General features: G+C 45.1%; 1 protein-coding gene across 1 annotated transcript in view; it reads left to right on the plus strand.

Moving 5' to 3' along the window:
- Nucleotides 1–722: 722 nt before the first annotated feature.
- eif4g3a (eukaryotic translation initiation factor 4 gamma, 3a) overlaps nucleotides 723–14016 on the plus strand; it is a gene marked incomplete at its 5' end in the record, with an annotated part of 43342 nt that continues 30048 nt past the window's right edge. Inside the window, 5 exons of the mRNA XM_079218846.1 lie at nucleotides 723–871; nucleotides 9040–9112; nucleotides 9596–9700; nucleotides 11957–12127; nucleotides 13749–13841. Coding sequence (XP_079074972.1) covers nucleotides 723–871; nucleotides 9040–9112; nucleotides 9596–9700; nucleotides 11957–12127; nucleotides 13749–13841 — 591 coding nt within the window. The remainder of the gene's footprint in view (nucleotides 872–9039; nucleotides 9113–9595; nucleotides 9701–11956; nucleotides 12128–13748; nucleotides 13842–14016) is intronic.

Below are 14016 nucleotides of genomic sequence, written 5' to 3' on the forward strand. Positions count from 1 at the left end.
GTGAGTAAAATATATTTTGTTTGAATGTTACTTCTCCATGTGTTTAAGAATGAACTGACACGTTATTTTAATATTATTAACTAAATTAAGGACTTTGATTTCACGAAATACACACAAAAAATACAAAAAGAATACAAAAAATAAACTAATATTTTGGAAGTATTACGGGCACGTGAGCGCGCACGGTTTGTGGATCTGATTGTCGGCATGGATCGTAAATTCGTTGATTAGCCGAGTGTATCCGTATGTTGCCGAGAACTGCCGAATCATCTGTCCTGCCCGGACTGCTGGAAGCGGCCGCAACGCCATGTTGGCGAAGTCTCTCATCTCTGTGAGAAAAAAAATGATAGAAACCAAACGCGCCGAGAAGAAAAGGTAGATTGCCAAGGCCGGTGGATTGAAGATCGCGGCGACTATTTTATTTTTGGGAAAAAACTGAAAAACCGAGCCGGATCCGCGGAGGTTCCGGACGGACGAGGGAGGCTAAACCTCCCACCGTCCCCCATGAATAGCACCGCTGATCCGAACAGCGACTTTCCATGAAAAAAAAAAAAAAAGACGTTTTGTGTTGCTATTCGAGCGTCGTTATCCCGGTTCGTTAAAGGGATTTGGGGCCTGCTTCGAGAATCTGATACGCTCACCCAATGCATGCGAGCTAGGCGTTCGTTTGCATCAGTATTTATTAAGGAATAGTTTTTATTTGTTGCATTTTTTTTTTTGCGATGAGTTTGCCACCGAAAGTGGTCCCCAAACCCGCCGCTGTCGCAGTTAGCGGACCTGGAAGTGGCCAACTGCGGGCTACCCCGACCTCCGTGTCTCTGCCGCCGGGAGCCCCGACCGCTCCTCAGCCCGGCAATGTGCAGCCGCCTCAGTATCCTTTTTCACTTGGGTAAAGATGGAGACTTGTTTGTGATTTTTGTTTTTGTTTGTTATGCATTTCACCCCACACGTAAGACAGCAGCACACACTGTTGTTTTAATAGCGATAGATAGAAAAGGTTTGATGTTGGGGGTGGTTTCGTTTGGAGGGAGCCGGGAGGGGAGGGGGCAATCAGCTAGCTAAGCATGCTAACGTTAGCTCATCAAGCTGGTTGCTAACAGAAGCTAACAGAAGTGTCAGTTGGTTATTTTATACGCTACGTATAATTCCTGTAGCATTTGTGATTTAATTATACCTCGTTTGAAAAATAGTGCAACACAGACGAGTTGCCGTTATTTTTTTTTATGTCGAGGGGGGGGTGGGGTGGAGAGGCTATTGGGGCTTTTTCCACACCGGTTACCGGCTTTGTTCAGTTTACCGTTGATGGCTAGCGCGGTTTGCCGTGGCAGCGAGCTAAATTAACGGTCGCCTGCGTGCGCACGAGCCGGTGCAATGCAACGTCGCGTCGCGGGATACGGCTTCGTCCATTTCAGGGGTGCAGACCCGCGGTTGTGTGGGGGGCGTGTGTTAGCCGGTGCGAGGCCCGTTTTTTGGGGGGAAATTGCGCCTCCCTTCTCCATTTCACATGACTTCAGCTTTCGAAAGAGCTGCCGCTTATGCACCTTGACAGGTCTGCAGGTGCCAGGGTGAGCTGTGAGGAGGGTGACAGGTGTACATGAACTCGCCAGTTCTTGACTCTTAATTTTTTGGGGTTTAAGATATAAATCAGCTGGTAAACCTGTGCTCTCCCAGACACTTGTCCCCAAATATAAAAAATGCAAGCCCATAGGTCATTTTAAGTTGTGTGTTTGCACTGTCATCCCCCCCCCCCCACACTCAAAAAAATACATCTTAACCTTTTGAGTTTACACAGTGCTCCATCAGTATTGCTCTAGCCTCCTTTTTGGTGGCGGTGAAGTCACTGTGGTTATGTCACCGCCTGTTTTATTTACAGCATGGTGGCAGTTGTGTGGATTAGGTTGAAGTCTCCTGGCTGCCAGTGGCAGAGAGAGGTGTCTTTTGTGATCTGACAGCTCCTGTTGTGGTTTAGCTTTGGGGTGTTATGTCTCAACCTGATTTCCTGCCACCCACAATCACAACAGCCCCTGTGTTCCTGACATCGGTTCAGGACAGTAGAAGTGGCTGGTTTGTGACAGGTAGCCATAGGAAACCTTCATGTAACCCCCCCCCTGTTTTGCTTACAGTGTGTTGTGATGTTCAGGAGCTGTTTTGTGAGTTCGATGAGCAACGCGAACGCAGACACGGAAGATAATGGTCCCTTTATTTGTTGTGCCGTGTCCTCGATTGACTCTGCAGCCTTTTTCTATGTACTAAACCAACTTGTAGCTGTGGCGGGCCCACCAGTTCAATTCAGAAGTGCACTCTCCATTTACTGAATTGATGTCCTCTTTAAGGGATACGAATGCATAATAATGGTAAATATGTCTCTTTTAAAGTTCAGCGACACTACACCTCTTGTGCTTAATTGTTTCATTTGCCTTTTTGTTTTGCTGACTCTTGCTTAGCTTGCACATTGACTGAAGTTATCATTCTGATTTTGTTCAACATTATGGAGGTGTGGCTATTGATCTACGAATGTAGGAGTAACTGTGCCCCTGTATTAATATGTACGGGGGCAAATCTGTGGCAGACCAGCCGTACAGCACAATAAGCTAAATTCTTGTTTCTATAGTAAAAAAAAAAAAAAAATGGTATGAAGAAATGAGTTCGTCTGGCTTTTTTCATTTCAGTTGCACCGAATATATTCATGGAATTAAATTAAATCCCAAATAACCAATACTCGATCAGGTATATTTGATATTACATCCCCACCTGTATCAATATTGGAGTTGGCGGCAAATAAACATGACAATACAATGACGCCATGCCAGTTTATCAGGCTCATCTAGCTGCTGTACCTTAATTCAATCCAATTAGTCAGCTGTGCAATAAATCCTACTTTTATGAAGGTAATCACATTAGTTTTGTTGTTGAAGTATTGTTTCAACTGTGGTCATTTTGTAATTTCTAATACTTTTGAACTTTGGATTATATTTAATGTTTATTACTATTATATGCCGTATACATTTGTTTTCTAGCACTATATAACCATCTGTAAAATCGGTGGTGGTAAAAAGAAAATATGAATAGTATGACATTCCATGGTCCCCATGATGGTCCCCGGACGCCCATTTTAGACGGCATTGCATTTGATCTTCATGTCCGTCTGAAAACGGACCCTCTTGAGTGTTGCCACTCATCTGACCTCTCGCTCTCTCCTCACTCTCTCTCGATCTCTGAGGTCATGAGTGATGGAGCATGTTGTATGGAGATTCCCACTCGGGAGAATGTTGGCATGCATGTTTGTGGAGTCCTAAGATGCACAGAGGTCCAGAGAAGCAGGGTGGCGAGGCGCGTATGTGTGCAGGGCCTGTGGGGCGAGGAGGAGGAGGAGGAGGGGATGGGGGATAGGGGGGGCAGTTTGTTTCTGTTTCTGGTTGCCAGAGAAACACCCAGCGCATGCGTCTGCTGCTGTACTTGTCAGACAATGGCAGTGCTGCTTAGCATTCAGAGCGAGAGGCCAAGGTGGCGCTTCCCACCATCTGCCAACAAAGGCCCAGGTCACCCGGGCTGCCTCAGCCCTCCCTCATTTCCTTCCATCCCCCCAAAGCTCACCTCGCCCCACTGCTGGCCCAGCTGAGAAAAACCCGAGGGCATCTCCCCATTTACCCCCTCAGCTTTCACGGTACAGCGCTTTCTTCTCTCTTTTGAAGAGGCTGGCTGTTTTTTTTCCTCTCTCTTGCAATTTTTATGATATTTTTTTTTTCTCTCCAAATTCTTTGTCGTCAAAGTTAGTATTTCTGTTTGGACAAAAGGATGATGGCAGTTGACTGTAAAGAGCAGTGAAGTACCAACGTGAACCGTGAGCCAGGCGTGCTTCCACAGCCAGGGTTGGTCGCGAGACACCGCCACGTTAATGTCCCGCGCGCCAGCTGGCGGCTCGCACGGCACCGGAGTCCCGTATTTTAGGACAGGTGTGTACGCATGAGAAGATATTCTCACGAGCATACTGGCTGTAGGATGTTATAAATAAACTGCTGAGTTGTTATGAGCCAGCATGCAGGACTGTTTCCAGAGAGGGAGTGGCCTGTTGAGGAAGACATTCTGCACACTGTCAAAACACTTCCAGTGTCTTTATCCAAAGTAACATTTACACATTATTGCCATTTCTTTTTTTATTACTCGGTCCTCAAATAAACAATTTTATTTACCCTAAAAAACGCATTGCCGATGCAACCGGCAGCGGTTGAGCTTTCTGATTATACTCGCGTGGCTTTCAACTGCTCCTGCAAATGCTCAGTATTTACAGTGAGCTCTGTGTTCGGAGCTCCATCCCACCCAGACCGTGATGCTGTCAGGTCGAGTTGAGAACGTTCACATCCACGTGTCAACAAGTAGTTCTACAACTTTTGCCAATACAGTGCTAATATTCATGTCAGAGCAAGAATTTACGCTCTGCCTCACAGCCCCACATTCCCTGTTTTCTTGTCTTGTTGGTTTTAGATTTCAGTCCTTTATTGTCCGTCACACATTTCAGTCAAGTCATTTTATGCAAAACGGAATCTGAAAAATATACCAAAACATGTCATTGTGAAACTCACCTCTGGCGAGCAATTGGTTCCTGTTTGTTAGCGCTGTATCGTTGCCTAAAATCTCCTGGCGAGTGTTTTTTAGTTTTCATTGTTGGGCAAACTCCAGTGCTGGTGGTGTTTTTAAAGCTTAAAGCGGTAAGCAGGCGATATGTATTCCTGGCTGCTGCTCAGTGATTCTGTCTCTGCCGCCGGGTCAGTCGGTCGGTCATTCGGTGTGATTCGGCTCGTATCATTCATCACCTGCGTCGGACACGATTGGACAACAACACAAGTCTTCGCACATTTTGTCAAACTAATTCATATTTTCTCAAGTAGTTTCACAGGAGATTGATGTCACTGGTTTGGTCTTTAGACCATCATTTGGTCAGCTTTTTACGATATTAGGGCCAACTTCCAAATAAATAGATCGAAGAATCCCTCTGTCAGGCTTTGAATATATTTGGCTTCTCTATGTCATCATTAATTCATCGCGATCGAAGTGCTTTTGTTGAAAGTAATTTGCAACGTGAACGAGGGTTTACGCGTTCAGTAGTGAAAGAACATTCAATACAACTTTATTCATCCCTGAAATTGGTTATTTTTGGTAATTGTTTTATGCATCTTCCTGCTGCACAAACCTAGAACCATTGCTGCTTAAGATATGGGTTGTTGGAGTCAAATCCACCAACCTAACGCCTCACATTCATACTGTAGTGAAAGAGCATTCTCAGCAACAGCAGGCAGAGCTTTGTGCGTGTGCACATGCACGTGTGTGTGTGTGTGTGTGTGTGCGTGTGCGTGTGTGTGTGTGTGTGTGTGAAGAGCGGCCAGTGGGCCAGCAGGGAGAAGGAGGGTTTGTGTCTGCACCATCTGGGCCGTCTCCACTCACTTCCTGTGCCTTTCCACTGCACTGAGATTTCCAGGTAACTGGTGTCATTCAAAGAAAGCATCGTATTTTATTTATTTTCTAAATGTGTCCCATATTTATGTAACACCAGGCGTTTCGTTGTCGTGGCAAATCCATCGCCTGTGTGTTTTATTATGTGGCAGCGCAAACATTACTGTTTTGATTTAAGGTGGTATTTGCCCACAAGAGCAGCTAACACCGCAAAAAAGAAACGGAGCTCGCCTCTCTAACTCTGACCCTCCTTTTTCTTGAATGCTTCATGTGATGCGTTCAGGGATTGAGGTTGTTAAATACGCTGCTGTGATTCATTGACCTAATCAGTTATGGCAGATTACAGTTTATTGAGCTGTATCATCCTCCGGATCACACCCCTATTTGTGAGGCAGTATTTCCTCCTTTCTCTCCCCGTCACACAGAATCAGCACATTCGCGCCTGTACAGGAAGCTAATGATGGCAGACTTGTTTTAGACCCTGATTTTTACCGTGTCTACCATAAACTACACAGCAGCCTTCACTTTGTTTAGAGATAAGAACCCTTTTTTTTCTGAAACATGAGGCTTTTTGTGAACGTGTCCCCCTGTCTTCTGAGTGTGAATAGCTCGTGTTCTTTAAGGTGAAGTTCACTGATGCACCCTCTCTCCCGCCCTCATCTTAGCACTGCATTTCATCTCAGTGGCACTTAGGGTCAAATGTCAGTCTCACCATTGGTGTAATTTTGTCCAATTGGATGTCGCAGGTAATTACTCAGCCCCGCTGACACTCTTATTCCCTGAAGCGGTGTCCCTGTTGTACGTCTTTAAGTTGACATTGTGCTCGCCCTCTCCCCTCGAGCAGAAAATTAATGGAAATCAAACTAATGACTGATATCTAATTAGTGCGGTCAGCCACTTTCATGGTTGTGCCCAATACATGTAGAAGGGCTTGACTGAAAAGTGTCCACCTGGCCACCCACGTTGGAGTATTTTTTTTTTTTTTACTGACGACAGTAAAGAAACTTTAGGTGAGCAGTGAAAGTGCATCACATTGCTGGCATTAATGGACGTCCATTGGCTTCAAAGTAAAATTTTACTAAAGTTTATCTGAAACAAACACCTGTTTAGGCACATAAACATACTTGCTTTTGCAGGTGTTTCCAGAGGGGGAAACAAAACTGGATCCAGTTTTTCTGTTCGAATAGTTTTGGTGTGAGGTTCCATTTAAATGCCCGACACAAGTGTTCAAACGATGCGTGTGCTGCTTGTTTGTGGCGTAACAACATTCTGCTGTTTTCCTGACAACAGAAATCTGCAAACCAACTTTTAGCAGTTTTAAATCCTCTATTGTTTTTACAATACAAAGATCAGGTCTGCCAAAATCCCTGCAAGATTTACGTGTCTTAACCGCCCTGATGGTTTTTTTTGCGTTTGCGTTTCCTGCCCTGGCCTCTGTCGAGAACAGCGCTTGACCTCCAGGTGGACGTGTTCCTGTTGCCTCAGCAGGTCGACCCCTTGTTTCACCGGTGCACATCTTGCTGCCCTCCCTCTGTTTACAGTCCCCCGACACAGTTGCCTTCCAGCGGTCATGTGGAGCAGACAGATCAGGTTCCCTCACCGCTGATAGACCCCCCACCCGACTCGGGTCAGAAAGCATTCTTAAGTGATTATTACGACTCATTTTCTCACCTACTACTTTGTGCTTTGGAGCAGTGGATGAACCACATAACGGCCTTTCAGATAGTACTCTGCGTATTATTATTTTTCTTCATTTTTTTCAGTCTTCCTGGCATTTGCTAAGATGTCTCCTGTCTGGTGGTCATAGCACAATACTATTGCGTCCTCCTCACCTACGCTGTAATGTCAGTTGTGAAGAGACTGACCCTCTAATTACGCTGTGTGGGTGTGGGTGTGTGTGTGTGTGTGGGGGGGGGTGGCTGGCTGGCGGGCGTGATGTTTTTCCAAATTCCCCGGTAATGAAACCAATAATGCTTCCTGCTGTGCTTCTGCTTTTTGAATGGCAGCCCTCTTTTTTTCTTCTTTTTTTTTTTAAACAACTCTTTTCTCTCCTCATCTCCCTCTCTCTCTCCTTTCTTGTGCTGTCGGTTCCTAGTAGCGGTGCTGGCAGGAGGCCAGGAGAGACGACGGGCCCCTGCAGGCAAGAGAAGAGTAAACTGGCTTAAAGGGCCAGGTTGCTCAATCAGAACAGCTTGTCGGATGGTTGGATAGCTCCCCCTCCCCCCTACACCTTTCCAATGTCGCATTAGTGGAGGAGCTGCGTTTTGACCCACTCCTGTAACTTTCCGAAAACCTACGTTCTGACATTCCCACCCACTTACCGGCCTGCTTGGCCAGCTGTGCGGTGGTTAGAAAGTACGCCAGGTTTAAAATTCTCTCTCGGCTCTCTTTTTCTATTTGTGGCACTTTATTACTGAAAAACCGTATCCAACACCATGAATTTCTTCCTGGAGTGACTCTCTGAACACCTGCGCTGATACCCCCTCCTCTCTCCGACAGCTGGCTTTTTCATCCCACCTTTTGACTGCGGCCGTTCTGAACAACACTTTTGATATACGTCATGGTCGGACAACCTATTGACGACCTACTTCTTCTCTAACATAACCCCTCCCTCGGAGAGGGGAGGAAAGGGAGGCCGGATTTGTGTGAAAGGAAGAAAGCCAGACGTTCGGTTTCCCTTAAACCATGTGATCGTTTGTGTCTGTCACAGACAACTGACTGAGCAGGTTCCTAACCACAGGGCTTCCCCTCCGTGTGGCTCGTGAGTCTCGTTATTTCATGTTTCAGAAACCTCTCTTCTGTTTTGGTTTCTGTTCAATTAGAGCCAAAAGCATGAATAATGGCCACAGTGTTATAGGTTTCAACAAGTGATGTGATGGGGAGTTTTTTTGTCTTTGACCTGTTACTCTACCTGTTTAGCAAAAGAAAAATTAATAGATGTTTAACGAAGTTCGGGAGCTTTGGCTATTTCTTTGCAGTTGTCTTAATCTGCTGCTCTGGCTGTCCCCTTGCCCGAAGTGGTCCAGAAATCCGTTTCAGATTTTCCCTTTAACACTTGGAAAATGGAGAAGGTACACAGTGTACTCTCGGAGATGGGGCATTTTGGGCGGGGTGGTTGGGGGATCCTTGAAATCAAACTACAGAGCCATTACAGGCTTGAGGAACGCTCTTTGGATCTGAATCCGTGTACAAACATAGAAGAAAGGTGTTTGCTGAACGGGGAACCTCGACACGTCCTAGGTCAAGTCTCTGCATGTGGTTTATGTCAACAATATTTAAACTTTAAATACTTAACAAATGAACAATCTTTTTTTTATTCAATTAAGAACTTCAGAGCAAAATTATCAGATTTTCTCAGAAGTTTGAGTTTGTATGCGTTTGTTATTATCAATTTAGAAGATGTAATTGTGTATCACCATTTCTCGATGTATGATTTCATCACAATACAGTTCCATTGGAAAAACATGAACTACTACTTAACGCCGTCTCTTGACGTGAATGCATAAAACATGCTACCTCTCATCCCAGTGTGAAACTGTTTTTTGGTCCCCAGCTGTCTTTCGACTTTTCCCTAACGCACCCTCTCTCTAGAATCCCACGGGTTCAGCAAACGCTGGACGACCGGATCTTCCCCACACAGCCTGGAGTTGCTGCAGTCTACAGCGTGAGTCACTGCACACCGGCCCTCTCTCAAACATTCACCTGTATGCTGCAGTGCATGTGCAGAAAATACACACCTCATAATCATGTACACACATCATATATCTAAAATAGCAACTGTGTGTAATTTGCAAACACTTTAGCCACAAAACATATACCGTGTTGCCAGATTATTTGGCACACCTGACCTGGCTGAAGCTACTTTAATCTTAATGCAACACCATCATAAAGGTTGCACAGTTTAGTCTTTGTTTGAACTGTTTAATAGAGGTGTTGATTTAACTTTATGGTAATTCTTTCAACTTGTTGAACTGCATTGCATCTTTCTGAGAAGTGTTTCTAATATTTAGTCCACCCTCATTGATGCACACGGTGGACAAAACATTAGAAACTCCTCTCACAGACCATTAACACCATTATGATCATGCCCCCCCATATCATCAACATATGAGGTGATTTATTTTTGCTGTTTTTGACCTCACCACAGAGTGCCACAGACATTGCATTTTTTTTGAGGCAGAGCGCCCAACTGAAGTTCAGTGCAGGAGAAACGCACCAGTTTCCTCCTAAGAACATTGTAACCTTTATGAAGGTAGGATTCCTTGCATTCGTTTTCAAGTGTTCCTGATAAACTGGCAACTGAATGTGTGTTGAGTTTAAATGTTGTAGCGGTTTGGTACAATTAATGATGTCAGTGCCTTTTAAAACTACTCAGTCTTTTATATTTATTTTTAAATGTAAAAGAAATCTCTGCAAGAAGTTGAATAGGTGTGTGTTTGTGTTTGCATAAAGAAGAAGGCATGCTTGTTAAGATGTAACGCTGTGTTCTTTCTGACTGCTGTGGAACTTTGTCACTTCAGGGGATTTTTGCCATTCAGTGTCTCCTCCAGGAGTTAATTAACATTTCCTGTTTATCAGATATTTGTCATGATAATATGCACACAATGTAGTGTAAAGGAGGTTCAGAAAGACTATTTGATTTGGTCACAGGAAAAATAAAGAAAATCCCACATTTAGTTTGCTATGCTGTCCTTAGCTGAACTCTGGGAGCCGTTTATTGTCTAGTCAGTGACCTGGTACACCTACTGTGTCTTCACAAAGACAAACACAAACCCAAAATGACATCCTCCCTTCCTTTTGAGTTCATGACAGTCCCCATCTGTAAGCGTGCATCACCCTGTACAACCATCCATGCCGAGCTCTGCTGCTCGCAGACCCTCAGCGCCTCGCTGCACCGCCTTCGTCTTCCGTCCTCCGATAAGCCAAATGTGGAATTATCTGGAGGGCTGTGATTTGTAAGATACTGATTAGTGGCTATCCCACTATTAAATGTTCAGTGCATAAATGAGAAGATAGGAATATTGATTTCCCTCTTCACTTCACATTGTATTGATTTATTTTTTTCTCTCACACAAAATGAACTGAGCTGACACAATAGATGCAATCGCTGAGGAGTGGTCATATGGTCACTTTACAATCTCTCAAACAAGCATTGTGGTATACCGTAGTAGAATATATCCACTTTGATTATTTGACACCTCAATTACGATGTTATTCAGTGATCTCTTTAAACAAATATATATATTTTCTTTTAGATACAGAGGCATGAAGACAGGCTGTTTCAGCTGCAAGCTTATTTATCCACTGTAACACAACAATACTGGAAACACCGCAGGTTTTATGCGATTTTCTAGCTCTGGAAGTTCGTTTTAAGGCATTAGGCTGCAACAATGATGACACTGGTGGAAATAAACCGTGCCCATGGCATGAAACGGTTGTTCTCTGCAGTGGATGCAGGGCTTGTACACTATTTTTTTTCTTCCCCTTCTGCTCATGTACAGCTCCTATACAGCCGCTTGTCTCCCCTCCCCCATTCCATAACTCTGTATGTCCTCAGAATCAGTCACTCGCCTGGAGCAGAGCAGGCTCCTCCCCTGGCAACAGCGGCTAGATTAGATGCTTTATCCCAGGTCATCTAAGGGAAGTGGGCCATACATAGAAGATGGAGAGAAGCAGCGAGGGATTGGTACTATAGAAGCTGTGCAGAAAATCGCCTCTAGTGGCTGTGGATTTGAATATAATGTCATTATGTGATGTTCGTCTTGGAGCTGTAAAAGCTTTCACGGCAAGGGTGTGTAGAGATGAGGGAGGGAGGGAAAAAGATGGTGGATTGCCCAGCTTTCCAGTCCGTCTCAGTCTTATTTCTGCAGTATCCTGTCTCATTCCCTGGTGTGTCAGGCTTGCTGCCGCAACAAGCAGCACCTGCAGTTGTGCCAGCCCACAGCTGCTGCTGCTGCTGCTGCTGCTGCTGCAGCAGCCAAGGCCCATTTCTAACGCACGGCGGGCCGAGTCAAATCTCCTCTCCCCCCGATGCTGCTCGCTCGCCTTGTGCCTAACCCGAGGTCCTTTTCGCCGGCCCATATTGACGAGGATTGTTTAGCGTGACTCGCTTGTATCTGTTGTATCAGATGCAGTCCATTTATCACAGATGAGTGGGGTTGTAATGTGATTACTGGACCCAGTTTTGCCATACGAGGCCGAGACATCCCTGCCCAGCCGAGTTGGGCAAGGCAGGCTGCAGCAGAGGCCAGAGCCAGTCTTGTTAGCCAACCACTGCAGGCTTCGACATCCATTCACAGCACAGGTCTTCACCTCTGCACACATTCACCGGCGCTAATCCTTGAGCTTAATTTACATTCCTCAGCAGGAGTGAGGACTAATGACCTGTGGAATTCTGCCTCGTCTGTTCCTCCTCTATAACATTCTGTGTGTGTGTTTGTGTCAGGGTGTGTCAGTCTGACATAATGTCTCGTTTTGTGTCTAACCTTTCTGTTTTTATGCGACACAGGTACCCAGACATGCTGGCCCTCATCAGTACACTGCTCATGACATCACAAAGGGACACCCCAGCTTGGCGGGCACGCCACCCGGCCATGCCCACTCCCCAGTGCTCTCTCAGGTATCGCTACCCACGGCTTCCCCATATCGCTATCCTAAGGGCTGGGAGGCAGGCCTAGGGGTGAGTTTATCAACGTGTCCGCTGTCAACCTCTCTGCATCTCCATGTTTGATCTGTACATCTGTCTGCAAGTGTTTTTTATTTATTCATGTTAAACCAGCATTTGTCCCAGAATTTGAACATTTTGTTTTCAAAATACTTATTTTGATAAACCATTTGACTGAATTCATCAGCTTTTTACATTCATTAACTTTCTGTTTGTCCTTTCTTTTGTACTTTCATACAGCAGTAATCCATGTGAGCATGATCACATTGTTTGTGATGAAATTCAGATGAACATATGGTTAAAAATAAGTAACATCTAATAGAACGGTCTCTGTGCACTGGTGCCAGCCCTGTAGACGAGCAAGCATCTACTAAACGCAGAGCCGTCTTGCCGTGACCGCCAGTAATGTTCTGATGTACGAGCCAACTTTCACTGTGGTTTGTCAGCCACTTTGTGCAGCTGCAAAAGGTTGTGTCACTCTGGGAGGAATGCAACATTATATCAGGCGCATTGTTGATACAGAGCCACAAGATTAACAATCATGACAAGCAATATAACCACAAGGCTATGATCATTGTTATACCTTCATATTATTCAGAATTGTGGTTCTGTTTTTACATAATGGAGCCAGATATGCGAGCCTGCAGTTTAACACCATCAGTGTAACATTTTAAAGCATTGCAAGTCACGTTGAGACCTCCAAAGTGGGAAATTATTAATCAGGATTGGGAATGCAAGAAAAGGGGATGTGGGTGTAAACTCATCTATTATTGTACGAGCTCATACCGGTGATTGGCTTGGATTTAGGTCACATTATTAAAATGAGTTAGGATTAGAGATGGTGGGGGTTAATTTGTATAGGGACTTCTTTCTCCGTCCATAACTACAGTGAGATCCATGCACATGTGATGGAGATAGAAAAGGGCAATGAGAAGAATCAAAAGGACCAAAACACAACAGAGATAAGCCGGCATGATGGGAAGAGAGATTTCCCTAAAAACCTTACTAAATACATTAAAAAAAGGTAAATCTAAAGTATGTAAAAGGTTAATCATGAATGAACTGTCAGACAGTGACACTGCTCCTGCAATACCGTCACGTCTGCCCTCCGCTTATCAGCATGTCGACGGCGTGACTCGGCTTCTCTGAAAGTATGCGAGCATGCAGGCAAGGAATCTAGTTGTTCAACTTTACCGTTACGGCCCACTGCCTCACCCTAAAGCAGCGCTGGTCTCTCACCAGCCTTCTATAGATAGGCTCAGTCCGCCAGCACAAACTTAAATTATCACCAGCGTGCCAGCAGCGGCAGCTTTAAGAGGAGCGAGGAGATCTAGTTAAACCCACCTCTGCCCAGCTCCACTGCACACTAGATGAGGAATAAAGCCAGAGAGGATTTGCAGTCCTTGAGGGTACAATTATCTGTGGTCCGCACGCAAATCCCAATCGAACAGATTTTCTCCCAGCAACCTCCAAAGTGCGTTAGTGTTGCTCGTGTATTGTTACGGTTACAGCTGGTCTGGGAAATGTCTTAATGAAGTGACTAGTGACTGATTTCTGCGCAGTTCCTGTTCTGTATATAATGAACCCTTTCCTTCTCTGTCCGTCTATCCCTTCTTTCTTTTTTGTCTTTTGACAGTCTCCATACAACCCGGGACAAAATGCTGGTTCCGCCCCGCTTGTGTATTCTCCCCAGACACAGCCAATGAATGCACAGCAACAAAGTCGCCCGGTGAGTGTCCCGCCGGTCGTAGATTTACGTCACGCCCGCCTCCGAGTGTCCGAACACTTTGTGGTTTACTGTGACTGCCGGTGATGGAGGGTCCTGGTGTTGAAAAGTCACAAAGAGCTCCCGAAATGTTGACGGATCTCAATCTGCTTACGGCAGTGAAGCAGTTAAACATATA

The sequence above is a fragment of the Taurulus bubalis genome (genome assembly GCF_910589615.1).
Source record: "Taurulus bubalis genome assembly, chromosome: 5".
Classification (NCBI taxonomy): Eukaryota; Metazoa; Chordata; class Actinopteri; order Perciformes; family Cottidae; genus Taurulus; species Taurulus bubalis.